Source organism: Petaurus breviceps, unplaced genomic scaffold (assembly GCF_028583685.1).
Source record: "Petaurus breviceps papuanus isolate PSGF00001 unplaced genomic scaffold, PetGlider_PUasm1.0 90822, whole genome shotgun sequence".
NCBI lineage: Eukaryota > Metazoa > Chordata > Mammalia > Diprotodontia > Petauridae > Petaurus > Petaurus breviceps.
In genome coordinates this window covers 10,810,367-10,823,738 of record NW_027187351.1, presented here as the reverse complement: position 1 = coordinate 10,823,738, position 13,372 = coordinate 10,810,367, and the positions used below count along the sequence as shown (strand labels likewise).

The following is a 13,372-nucleotide window of genomic DNA, read 5'->3' as shown; positions in this document are numbered from 1 at the left end:
TGTGTGTGTGTGTGTGTATCTATATATACACATGTGCACATGCATGCAATTGGCAAAGACATCATTTTTAACCCACAATTTTCCCTTTAAAAGAATACATCCAGGAATCAAGAGCGACATCTAGATACCCTTCACAACTTTGTGTCTCGAGCCACTAATGAACTTATTTGGTTGAATGAAAAAGAGGAAGAGGAAGTTGCTTATGACTGGAGTGAAAGAAATTCAAACATATCCAGGAAAAAGGAATATCATTCAGTAAGCATAACACTAACAGTTGACTAGAGAAACTATACTTTCATTTAAAAATAGCTGTCTAATATAGTTTTTCTTGTTCTCTCTATTCCCCCTTCAATACTATTAGGAATTAATGAGAGAACTTGATCAAAAGGAAGAAGTGATTAAATCTGTTCAGGAAATAGCAGAACAGCTGCTTCTAGAAAACCATCCTGCCCGGCTAACTATTGAGGTAAGCCAATTAATGAATTCTGTCTTTTAATTAACCATTAGATGCTGCCATTGGGAAATAAATGTATAAATTTGAATAATCTAAGGACCAAATTTTTTTCTAACTTAAAATTTAATTTTAACAAAGAAATAATCTGGAAATAAAATTATATTGAGTCTTAGATCTAGCATTCATTAGTATCCATTTTAGAACCCTGTTATCACTTGACCTTATGAAAAATAGATATTTTTATTGTGAGGTCATTCTTGAATCTCATACGTGGGAGTTTATTTTTTAGTTACCAGGAAACTCATTTTAACAGATTTACCTATGACATGTTTCTCTGGCATAAACTGGGACATTGTTATGGCAAGTTTCCAAGGTAATTTCCACATTTCAAATACAGAAGTAACAGGAGTGTTTTGGAATGGAGTCAGGTTACATAGGTTGTTCAGTCCTGCAGGTTGATGACAGATATAGTGTTTGATTGACAAGATGCCAAAGGAGAGTGGGCAGAAAAGTGGTAGGTGAGCTTTGTGTGTGGGCAAGAGCATAAGGAGTTCAGATTATACTCTAAATGATGTGTACTTTAATTATCACCTGTAGTGCAAAAAAGGAGATTGGATCTAGAAATTTCTTTACTGAAGATTTCAGCCTTGTATGCTTCTGTGACCAAAAAGATAAAATAGCATCATTAGGAAGAGTATTAGAAGTGTTTCTTTTGTATGAAATGTTATTGGTGCCTTGGGGCCATCTCTAGTCATTCTGTTCTACATCTGGTCACTGGACCCAGATGACTCCAGAGGAGAAAGTAAGGCTGGTGACCTTGCACAGCCCTCATTTACTTATATCCAGTTCATTTGTATGTTGTGGCATCACCTTCCAGAGGTCATGGTCATCTTTGAGAACAAAGGACAAACAATAACAATAGTGATTGGTGCCCATTGGAAATATAGCTTACAGTTTTGGTTGTTACACATTAAGAAATGTGTAACAGAACTCAAAAAAGATCTAGAGAAAGGCAATTAAAATTATTAAAAGGATTAATGAGTTTCTGTGTGAGAAGAAACTAACAAAAATAAAAGGGGGAAAATCATTTTTCAGGACAGAATATGAAAGCTGATAGAATATATTATCATTGTTTGATAATAATGGTATGGTTAATATATGGATAATCTTAATTTAACAACATTAACCATTTCCAAATTAGTATTAGATATAAAGAATGACCCCCCCCCACACACAGATAGACACACACACAGTGTGTCTCTCTCTGTATCTGTATATCTACATCTTTCTCTATATCACAATTTATTATCTTTAAATCATCCAAAATGCTCTATGAAAAATCACATTGCTGTCTTATTATTTTTGAAGCAAGTTATTTTAAGTGAGAAATGACTTATAATTGTGTGGGATGTGTAACAGACTCCAAGTTGAATTGCTCTAGGTATACACAAACATTTCCCCTTTCTTCCCTTTGACCTCAACTGTGCCAATGCAAATTCAAGTCCTATAAACTTACTTTGAGGCTAGTAAAAGCAATATCAGCAGCAGCAGCAACAACAAAATTGTTCTGTATAACATCTAAGTACTATGTCTTAATAAAAGGAATGAGTTTTTCGCAGTTCAAAATTGTTACAGACTTTGCTTAAGGTAATCATTAAAACATTTTGAGCACCCCCTGCTGGCAAACATTATATTGTAAATTGAAAAAATTGTAATTTGATAGTTTTTCTAAAGGAAGGTCATGACCTTTTTAATGTACTATTGTTTAATGTACTATTTTTAATGTACTATTGTTATTGTTTAATGTACTATTGTTTAATGTACTCACAAAATGTATTAGGTTTTTGGAGCATAACTTAAGTTAAACAATTTGTTAATTGCCTGGTGAGTGTCAAGGAGTATGCTCAGGTGCTAAAGAGGCTAGAAAAGGTTGTTCTCCTTAAAGAGTTTGCAGCTTCATTGGAGAGATTAAAAAGTGACTAAAGAATAATATAGTACAATAATATAACCTTTACTCTGGAAATTCAGAGCAGTAAAACACCATTTAAAAAAGCAGCTGTTTTGAAGGCACAGATAACATTACAAGGAAAAGAAGGTGGGATTTGTGAAGATTCTTCGAAAGAATAGACAGAGAGGGAGGAAATCTGGGAGTAGTGACAATGAAAGGAATTATATAAAAAATTTCAGGATGCTCCACTTGAGATTTTAAGTAGTTATTTTCAAGGAAGAATAAGTACACATTTACTCATATATTTAGGAAGAAATTCAAAGTATAAAATTCAAAATCTTAAACTTGTATTCTATCTGAAATGTTTTAATCATATTTTTTTTATTGCTGTTTCTCTTTTATAACTTTGGGAAAAATTCTGAGCAGATAAGGATTCTTGGATCATATGGATGTTTAATCACTCTAATTTTCAAAAGTCCTATCCTGTATACTTATTTTTTATTACTTTGTTAGAAGTAAGGGAGTAAAAGTCTACTCTGCTTATGAATTAGTATACACCCATTAAATGTTACAGTGTTCCAAAACGCATTATGTGATTATAAAATATCTCTTTTAGGATACTAGCATATGTCATCTTATAAAATCTTTTCTAGATGATTTTATTTGTTTCTGATGTTACCGTAACTGTGCTTCATTTTAAAGGCATATCGAGCAGCAATGCAGACACAGTGGAGTTGGATTTTACAACTTTGCCACTGCGTGGAACAACACATAAAAGAGAATAGCACCTATTTTGAGGTATGTTAATAATAATACAAGTAAAATTGATTGTGATTTAGTGTCATTTTAAAGAATTATTTTGACAGAATAAAAACCTGTTGTGTTTTACTATTAAATTATATTTTGTTTTACTATTAAATTATATTTTAATAAATTAGAAATAATCATCTTTAGTATAACAGCACAATTTATGATGGAAAAGTTTTCCTCTTTGACTTAATGGTTAATTTAATATCTTATAGCATATGAAGAATTATTTATAGAAAAATCATTTTAAAATGTCCAAATCCTTAAAGAGTTGAGTAATCTTTACTTTTTGTATAAATGTATCTAAAGGGAAAGTATACTCTAAAGATGTGAAACAGGGGCGGCCAGGTGGCAGGCACAGTGAGAGTGAGTAAGAGCACCGGCCCCAGAGTCAGGAGACCCGGGATCGGTTCCGGCCTCAGTTACTTAGCACCCCCACAAAATAACTGGTCGTGTAAACTTGAACAAGTTACTTAACCCCAATTGCTTTTAAAAAAAAGTAAAACAAAGCCATACCCTTACCAGAACTTAAAAATATTCTTTTTATTTGTACCTGTATTTTAAGGTCTGAACACTGATATAAAACAGAGCCTCCCAACATTAATAATAGTATATGTTCAAAATTCAGTGAGAAGTAGGCATGAGGTATAAACTAGAATTTAAAAATATGTATATGGCATAGTAAAATATCATGTTTTCTGTGAGGACCCAGAAAATATTGATTTGTTTTTACCCAAGGCATCAATATTCAATGTCCTATTGTACTTGTTTGTAAGGTCTGATGATCATACAAAGAGTTTTAACTTGACAGCAAAGTTTTTTATTGCTATTGTTTACCTCTCTACATCATATCTTCCCTAGTTTTTCAATGATGCCAAAGAAGCCACAGACTACTTAAAGAATTTAAAAGATGCCATTCAGCGGAAATACAGCTGTGACAGGTCCAGCAGCATCCACAAGTTGGAAGACCTTGTCCAGGAGTCAATGGTAGGAATGGAAAATGCCATGTGGATTTAAAAGCATTGGACCCATTTTATAAGAAATAGTATAAATTAGGTTTTCTTCATTGAGTCTTGTTAAATTTTGGTACTCTGACATTTTTGTGTGAGGGCAGAGGTAGTTTGGACCTATGATTTCATCCATTTGAGCTACTTCTTGGTATGCATACTTCTTTCATCAGAGCAATCACTTTCATGGGGTCAAAGAGGTTAGTGATTTGCCCATGGTACAGATAGCACATGTCAGAGGCAGGGCTTGAATCTTCCGACTTGCAAGGATATTCCTCTATTCACTATGCCATATTGCTTCTTATTCTGGCCATATTTCTTTCAAATTCACATAACCATTTTTTAGTCATTGAATTATTGCTTTTTAGAGATTAAATATAGTGATTTAAAAAACATATTTTAAAAATTATTTTTATTTGTCTAAAATGAATGGTTTCAAAATTACTTATTTATATATGTGTTCTTAAACTTTCTTAATATATAGGAAGAGAAAGAAGAACTTTTGCAGTATAAGAGTACAGTGGCAAGTCTAGTGGGCAGGGCAAAGACAATAATTCAGCTAAAGCCCAGGAATCCTGATAATCCACTCAAAACATCCATTCCAATTAAAGCCATTTGTGACTACAGACAAATTGAGGTAAGAGCTTTGAATCTTCATGTGACTGAGTTAGTTACAAGTATTGAAGGTGACCAGGGAATGTTTGAAAATAGTGCCATCGATATTTCTTTTCCATTTGTGATCTGTCACTTGATTGCTTGTTTGTGGGATGAGAGATTTCCCACCTCCCCTTTCCCCTTTCAAATATGTTCTTTCAAAGGGTCTCCTAATTTTGACCTCATTATATTTGGTTCTTTGTTTAAAACTAGATAACCATTTACAAAGATGATGAATGTGTATTAGCAAGCAATTCCCATCGTGCTAAATGGAAGGTCATTAGTCCAACTGGGAATGAAGCCATGGTTCCATCAGTGTGCTTTACTGTTCCTCCACCAAACAAAGAAGCCATTGACACTGCAAACAGGTATGTGCCAGCTAAGATCTAGAATAATGGACCACTTTAATGTTTTCAAATATTAGAGAGAAAAAATGGATTCTCAAAGGGAAAACTTGTCTTTACTGCCAGAGGAATTTCAATTTTGTAAAATCCATGATGTCCCAATCCATTACATGTTATTACAGGAGGAATATGTCTTTAGGCACTCTTGTATCATTAACTTTTAGATTCTTTCCTTTGTTTCAGAATTGAGCAACAATTTCAGAATGTTCTGGCCCTTTGGCATGAGTCTCACATAAACATGAAGAGTGTAGTTTCCTGGCATTATCTAGTTGATGAAATTGATAGAGTTCGGGCTAGCAACGTTGCCTCGGTAAGTGCAACAGTATGAACCATTCTGAGCATTTAAATTATTTGGGACAGCAGTAACTTAGAGTATGGACATGGTACCTAGCTTTGAAGAAAAAGATGGAACCTGCTTTAGATATTTTGCTCATTACATCTAGGGATCCGAAATGTCACCTATTATTATTTATTTCTCATTTATAATCTTACAGCTTCCAAAAAGCATTTGAGATTAGTGGCACCTGGTACCTTTTCAGTAATGTAGTGTTCCATTTGAATAAAAATAGTCTTAATTCAAAATTATCTAATGTTTTGTATTTATAAAAAGCACTTTTGTGAACATCTCTTTTTATTCCACTTCACTTCTCAATTCTCCTTATTTTACACATGAGGAAATGAGTTCACAGCTGTTAAATTAACTGGTTTAAGAGAGTAGGCCAGTGAATTAGGACTCAAATACAGAATTTTTTAGGTCAGATCAAATGTGTTTTTTTACTGCTCTGTACTGAATTAGCTGAACTACAATGTAGTGGGCTATATTTTGATTTTTGCCTATTAATTTTAAATATTTAGTTTGTGTTCATTTGGAGTATCAGAATGTGAGGCTCAAGTCCTGTTTCTGACATTTACTAAGTAGATGTTCTTAGGATAGTCAGTGTACCATTTTGAAAAGAACTCTGAATCTGGAGTTAGAGAATCTGGGTTTGAGTCCTGATAGGTTTTCACTACTCTTTGACCTTGGGCTTCCCTTTCTTCATATGTAAAAAGAGGTTTTCTGTATGACCTCTTAGCTCTTTTCCAGTTCAAAGTCTGTGATTTTATAAACTGATTTAACATCTCTTATTGTTAACTTCTTCATCTGGGAATAATGCTTTCATTATTTATCTCACAATGGTGGCTACAGGGATACACTGTATAAATATCAGTTCTTCCTCTTATTTGATGATATGGAGAAGAGCACTTTCAGGTGACTTAACTGTTCATGATTAGCAATCTAAAATTCTTTGCATTTCTTTTGGAAAATTCATTAACTTTATAGGATAGCCCTTGACATTTTGTTTTATTTTATGACAGCCCTTGACATTTTGTTTTATTTTATTTTTGTAACTGTTTACTTATATGAATTTATGATTTCCTTCAGATAAAGACATTGTTACCTGGTGAGCATCAACAGGTCTTGAGTAATCTAGAATCTCGTTTTGAAGACTTCTTAGAAGATAGCCAGGAATCCCAAATATTTTCAGGCTCAGATATAACACAACTGGAAAAGGAAGTTAATGTATGCAAACAATATTATCAAGAACTTCTTAAATCAGCAGAACGAGGTAAGACTGTTTCTTAAAAGAACACAGCATTATCTTTCTCTTAAAGCATCAGTTCTCTGATTTTATGACACTCCATGATGTTTCACCATCATATTTAATAAGTGTGTAACCTGGAAACTCACTATCTAAATCTCAGTCTCTTCATATGTGAAATAGAGTTTAGTTCAACTTATACTATTTATCTTTATAGGGTGGTGTAAGAAAAACAGCACATTTTTATACAAATGCTTATATAACTGTTATTGTGGAAAAGAGATGCCATTAGATTACCCATGCTAATTATTCAATTTAACATATACATCTGTAGTTTTTTGTAGGTGGGATGGTGGTATATAGATGTTGTGAAATCAAAATATGATAAGGTATTCAAGTTGTCCTTAAGATTTAATGGAGCCTAATTTACTATCATTAAGACTCCAGTTTGTGTGTGTGTGTGTGTGTGTGTTTGTGTAGCAATTCAATATAATTTTGTGGTCATATTTAATGCTTTTAATTTACAATACTAACTCTGTCTTATGATCAGATAGGACCTAACTATTCTGGGATAATTTTATGTTACCTGAAGAGAGAATGAATCAGTTTTAAGTGTATGTCAGATGTTCTTCATGCTTCTACTAGATTAAAAAAATAAACCATTTAAAAGTACAATTCCCTCTTATTTAAAATCTTTTTTTTTCGTTTAAGTTTTTGTTTTTACTTTTTTTCTGTAGTGGGAGGAGAAATAAATGGTTCTTAATAGAAAAAAATAAAATTTATTAAAAAACAGAAAACCTTATAAATATATAAAAGCTTGAATTGTCAGCTAATAATTTTGTTTTAACTGTACTTAACTTTCAATAGAAAACTGTCTTCCTAAAATGATTACATCTTTATAATAAAGCAAATCTAGGATATTTCTTGGAGGTCATATAACAATTTTTCATTATTCAGAAATAGTCATTTCATATTTCTTTTTTTATTTTTCCCAATTATTTAAAGATTTCTTGATTTAGGTATGGCGTTAGTACTTCCTACTTCATCAGATGATTGAGACACACTCCTTTAACTTAAAGCACATAGAAATATGACTATTATTATTGTTCTTTGTAGAAAAGTATTTAGCAGTATTGAAAAATTATGTTCACATTTTTTCTATAAACATCAATACACTATTACAGCCTAAAATTTTGACTATAATGAATAACAGAGAAATTCCAATAATATATTAACAAATTTTAGAAAGAATTGCTAATTTTACTTTTTGTATGGAAATGGAATGTTAACCTTGGTTTGGGGAGCACAGAGCTAGTATCATTTCAGGAGGTTATATTTGACTACTGTATTAACATGTACACAAAATGCCCAGAAGATGGAAACATTTATATGTTGCATATTATTTGTTTATTTCCACAGAGGAACAAGAGGAATCTGTTTATAATCTTTACATCTCAGAAGTCCGAAATATCAGGCTTCGCTTGGAAAACTGTGAAGACCGGTTGATTAGACAGATCCGAACCCCACTAGAAAGAGATGATCTGCATGAAAGTGTGTTCAGGATCACAGAGCAAGAGGTAATGCTATTAATTTACCCGATATAATTAATTCCTATGATTTTTTCAATGAGCTTAGTTTTCTCTTTACATTTTGGGTTTACTTATATGTCGATGGTATTGATTCCCACATCTACCCCCAACTCCAGTAGAAAGTAAGCTCTTTGAGGAAAGAAGTGGTCTCATTTTTGTCCTCATAAATTTTTTGTCCTTAATAAATGCTTATTGATTGATTTATTAGGCAACTAGGTGGCACAGTGGATAGAGCTCTGGACCTGAAGTCAGGAAAACCTGAGTTCAAATCCGACAACAGATATTTGCTAACTCTTTGACTCTGGGCAAGTCATTTAACCTCTGTGTTTTCTCATCTGCAAAATGGGAATAACCTCTCAGGGTTGTTTTAAGATTCAAATGAAGCTATATTTGTAAAGGGTTAGCACAGTGCCTGCACATGCACATAGTAGATATAAATGCTTATTCCTTCTCTCTCTCCCTCATTCCCCAAAGAAATGATGTTTATAGAGAACTTTTCTTTATTGTCATTCTTGATTGCTTGCCATTGAAGAAAATGGTTGATGGCAAAACTCATTAATCGTGACTTGGCTTTCCTCCCCAAAGTTGTTTTAGAGAAAAAGTGAATGATGATTATTTAATGAGGAAGCAGTTATACTATTTGTTGTTTTTGCTTGTCCTTCCTTTTTTGAAGAGGACCGATGACATCGCATAGTGATGTCTTGACTTACATATGAACTGAATTTATGTGAGGTAGAGTTACACAAGGTTGTCAGCCTCACTATCTCTTCCTGAGTCATTGAAGTCTAGTGGCAAGACAAGTCAGGATGCCTGGCAATGGCCTGAGATACAGTGGATGACCTTGGCATCTTCTATGTCTGACCAAGCTCCGAGTGCCTCACAGTGTCTGCCTCAGCTACTTTCATGACTGTTGAAACAAGTTCTCATCCACCCATTTCATAGGGGGAGGTATTCACGTGCTTGGGTTAAACATCCCTCTAACTCCCCAATAGGCTTGAGGCTTCATTATGCTCATTGTGGTTTAGCCTGTCTGCTGAGATGGTTTATTGGAATGTGACTGCAGAGTTTTATCTTATTTGTTTTTGTATCTTCTCTTGTGCTTTGTGTAAGGAGAACACTTATTAAACAACATTAAAAATAATTCTTTAGGAAAAGTCCCCATAACTATAGATATAATTTAATCATATATGTATAGACATAGGCAATATATTGATTTCTTTTGCTTGACTGTACTTAATTATTAAACATGGAGGATAGAGGGAGGAAAAGGGAGCCTTTGGTAAGTGACAGTGTTGTAAAAAATTAGATCATACGTTTTGAGGCAGTTGGAATGAATATAGAGATCATCAAATCCAATTCCCTTATTTTATAGGTGAGCATATAGGTCTAACAGAGATTGACTTGTTCAAGGTCATATAGCTAGTAACTAAGGTGGAATTTGAACTTGGGTCTTCTTGACTTCATGCCCAGCACTTAATCCACTCTATATAGAGTGTACACAAGATTGACATAGGTGTTTTTTTCCCCCACAGAAACTCAAAAAAGAGTTGGATCGACTCAAAGACGATTTGGCAACCATCACAGACAAATGTGAAGAATTTTTTAGTCAAGCTGCGGCATCACCATCCACCCCAACTTTGCGCTCGGAGCTCAACCTCATCATTCAGAATATGAATCAAGTCTATTCCATGTCTTCCATTTACATTGATAAGTATGTCACTCTTGTGCACCTCAGGGCCTCCTTTCTTTGGTACTTTGAAAAATTTGACATGGTGTTCTCTCGAGCCATGAAGATTTCATCTCTCCACTTTACATACATTTCATAGTTTTATAGATTTAATCCTTAGAAGTCATTTTACAGGTGAAGAAACTGAGGCCTGCAGATATTAAGTAACTTGCCCAAGGTAATAAAATAGGAAATAGAATAGCTCAGATTTGAAATCCAAGTCCTCTAATTCCAAAACCAGCATTCGGCTGTGCTCCTTGCCCCCTTTTGTGTTTACATCAGTACATGATTACGCTTTAGTACAATACAAATTTGCATAAATATTTGAAATAGCTCTTTCTCCTGCAGCTGGAGGCTTTGAGAACATCTGGCCAACTATAGCTGAAAAATTCATCACCTTGTGGCTAACCTTCTGTTACTGAGCCTTCTTGCTTTAATTAAGCTCATTGTTGAATGGCACATGTACTTGTGAACAGAAACACACACATACACAAAATATATTTATTTATTGCCAGATTTTATTCTGGGAAGGATCTGAGAGGGTCTTTAATGTCAACACATATCTTTTACATGTTCTATAGACAAGATAAAGTGAAGGAGATTCATATATTAGGTCTAACTCTCTCCTTTTCTGATTCTAATTTGAATGGAAACATAACATATTTCATAAGTATGAATATTATCTTTATTTCTTTATTCTGAACTATAGTAATTCTTAACAAATATAACCATTAGGATGACTTTTATAATTTCTTTGTAGGATAGTTTCATGGAAAGCCATGGGTCAACATAAATTGGGCAATATGGAGGTAAAGCTAATGTATCATTTTTTCCACATCAGGTGCTTCATGGCTTAGCTGTTAACCTGCTGATTTGTGGGGATTTCCTTGTTGGATATTTTTGTAACATCATTTATGTAATGATATATCAAATAGGCACATTCTAGGTATATAGTGTGAACTGGACTCTATAGGTTGTGACTAGAGTGTAACTATTCTATGATGAATGAATGAAAAAAACATTAAGTGCTTATCATGTGCAAAGAATTAGAAATACAAATAGTAAAACAAAGGTTTCCATACTCTCAAGTAGCTCACATTCTAATAGGGGAGATAACCCACATAAACGTGGTCTCAACTGCAGGACAGATGGAAAGGCACATACATTGTCCTTAGGCTGTTACAGCAAGGCAGATAGTAATGCATTTTCTTTAGTGTCAATTCCATTGATAGATCCATGCCAATCTCTGACATTAAATCACTTGATGATGCTAAGGATTTTAAATTGGAACGAGTAACTCCTAGATCTGGAGTCAAAGGAGCTGGACTATATAGTCCCAGCTCTGTTGCTTAATACTGAATGATATTATGCAAATTACATGAACTCTACTGACCTCAGTTTCCTCATCTGTAAAATGAAGATTTTGGAATATATGATTTCCAAGGTCTTATGTAGTTCCAAGTCTTTTGCACTCCTTGTAATAGATGATATTCAAGCTCTCTGCTACTTGTGAATCCTGTGAGTCTGAAACTAATTTGCTTATAAATAAAAGTGTTATAAAATTCCTAGCTTATCAAATATCTCATGTCATTTTAGGACTGAAAATATTCTGGGTAAATAGGCATCTTATTGTGCTAAGATGAATACTTAACAAATCATTCTTTTTTCAGGTTGAAAACTGTTAATTTGGTGTTAAAAAATACTCAGGGGGCAGAAGCACTTGTAAAACTTTATGAAAATAAATTGTGTGAGGAAGAAGCAGTGACAGCTGACAAGAATAATATTGAAAATCTTATGAGTACATTAAAGGTATGTAAGACTCACATATACAAATACATTCCTGTGGGGATACAGATCAATATCTCTTTCACACATGTGTACATGAAATAGATATATCTGCATGTGCATGTATTTTTAGTTTTTATATATATATTTCTGTGTGTGTGTGTATATATATATATATATGTACATATATTATGTGTATGTGTATAAATGCAATACACATGAAGGACAGACATTTGGATCCCAACATATAGACCTATGTGCATTTCTGAACATAGTGCACATGTCTACTATATGGTCTACTATACTTCTTTTTTCCTACTATACTTCTTAATAATAATTGACCCCTGTATAAAATTAATTTATTATAAAGAATCAAATTAGCTACAACTCTCTCTGTTGCCTTATAAAGTCCCTAAATATCTCACTGTAGTAAGTTGACTTCAAAGTTACTCTTTGGCATGAGGAGAATCTTTATTTAAAAATAATTAAATACCCTTGTTATTCTCAATCACAGAGAGTACATTGTGTTTCTGTGTTGGTATTGAGGTGTGGTAGGAATAAGTAATAAAAGCAAAGTAAAATATCTTTTGATTACTTATTATTTACAAGGCAGTGTTCCACAGATTGCTTAGAGTATGAAGTATGACTTTAAAAAAATAGGAAAAAGAACAAATTATAGAATTATGTATATTTGTATACGCTGTTCTACAATTTGTTCCATGGCAATTATCTCCTCACCTCCATTCCATAAGGCTCAGCTCTTTCAAGGTGTATCTCAAAGACTACAGTCTTCATAAAGTATTCACTGGATCTGCCTTTACAAATTATGTTGTATTTAACTGTTTTCTATTTATATTTGTAGTAGCTAGTATTTATATGGTGCCTTAAGATTTGCAAAGTGCTCTGTGTATGTTTTCTGATGTATTAACTCATGCCAACATAGAACCCCAAAGTACCCTCAGTGAATGGAACTTCAAGCATTATATAAATGCTAGCTCCTATCACTCCTTGTATGAGTAAATGAATTATATATGATCAAGCAGATAAATGTACTAAATTTTACCTCTTAATAGTTGATATGTTCTTAGAATTATTTTAATAATCATTCTTTTTTATTCAAGCAATGGAGATCTGAAGTAGATGAAAAACGTGAAGTATTTCATGCTTTAGAGGATGAATTGCAGAAAGCCAAAGCCATTAGTGATCAGATGTTTATAACCTATAAAGAACGTGATCTGGACTTTGACTGGCACAAAGAGAAAGCAGATCAGTTAGCTGAAAGATGGCAAAATGTTCACACTCAGATTGAAAACAGGTTGGTATGGTTTTGTTTTGTGGTGTCTTTCAACCATGCTAAACATCTGATTTAGACTCTCTCTCTCTCTCTCTCTCTCTCTCTCTCTCTCTCTCTCTCTCTC

General features: G+C 33.4%; 1 protein-coding gene across 26 annotated transcripts in view; it reads left to right on the top strand.

Moving 5' to 3' along the window:
- Positions 1-13,372, top strand: part of DST (dystonin) — a 454,426-nt gene that overhangs the window by 241,095 nt on the left and 199,959 nt on the right. For all 26 annotated transcript variants that reach the window (XM_069070669.1, XM_069070676.1, XM_069070677.1 and 23 more), the window contains 12 exons: positions 94-255; positions 362-466; positions 3,105-3,200; positions 4,071-4,196; positions 4,701-4,853; positions 5,084-5,238; positions 5,458-5,584; positions 6,698-6,881; positions 8,274-8,431; positions 9,976-10,154; positions 11,840-11,978; positions 13,076-13,269. In XM_069070669.1, coding sequence (XP_068926770.1) covers positions 94-255; positions 362-466; positions 3,105-3,200; positions 4,071-4,196; positions 4,701-4,853; positions 5,084-5,238; positions 5,458-5,584; positions 6,698-6,881; positions 8,274-8,431; positions 9,976-10,154; positions 11,840-11,978; positions 13,076-13,269 — 1,778 coding nt within the window. The remainder of the gene's footprint in view (positions 1-93; positions 256-361; positions 467-3,104; positions 3,201-4,070; positions 4,197-4,700; positions 4,854-5,083; positions 5,239-5,457; positions 5,585-6,697; positions 6,882-8,273; positions 8,432-9,975; positions 10,155-11,839; positions 11,979-13,075; positions 13,270-13,372) is intronic.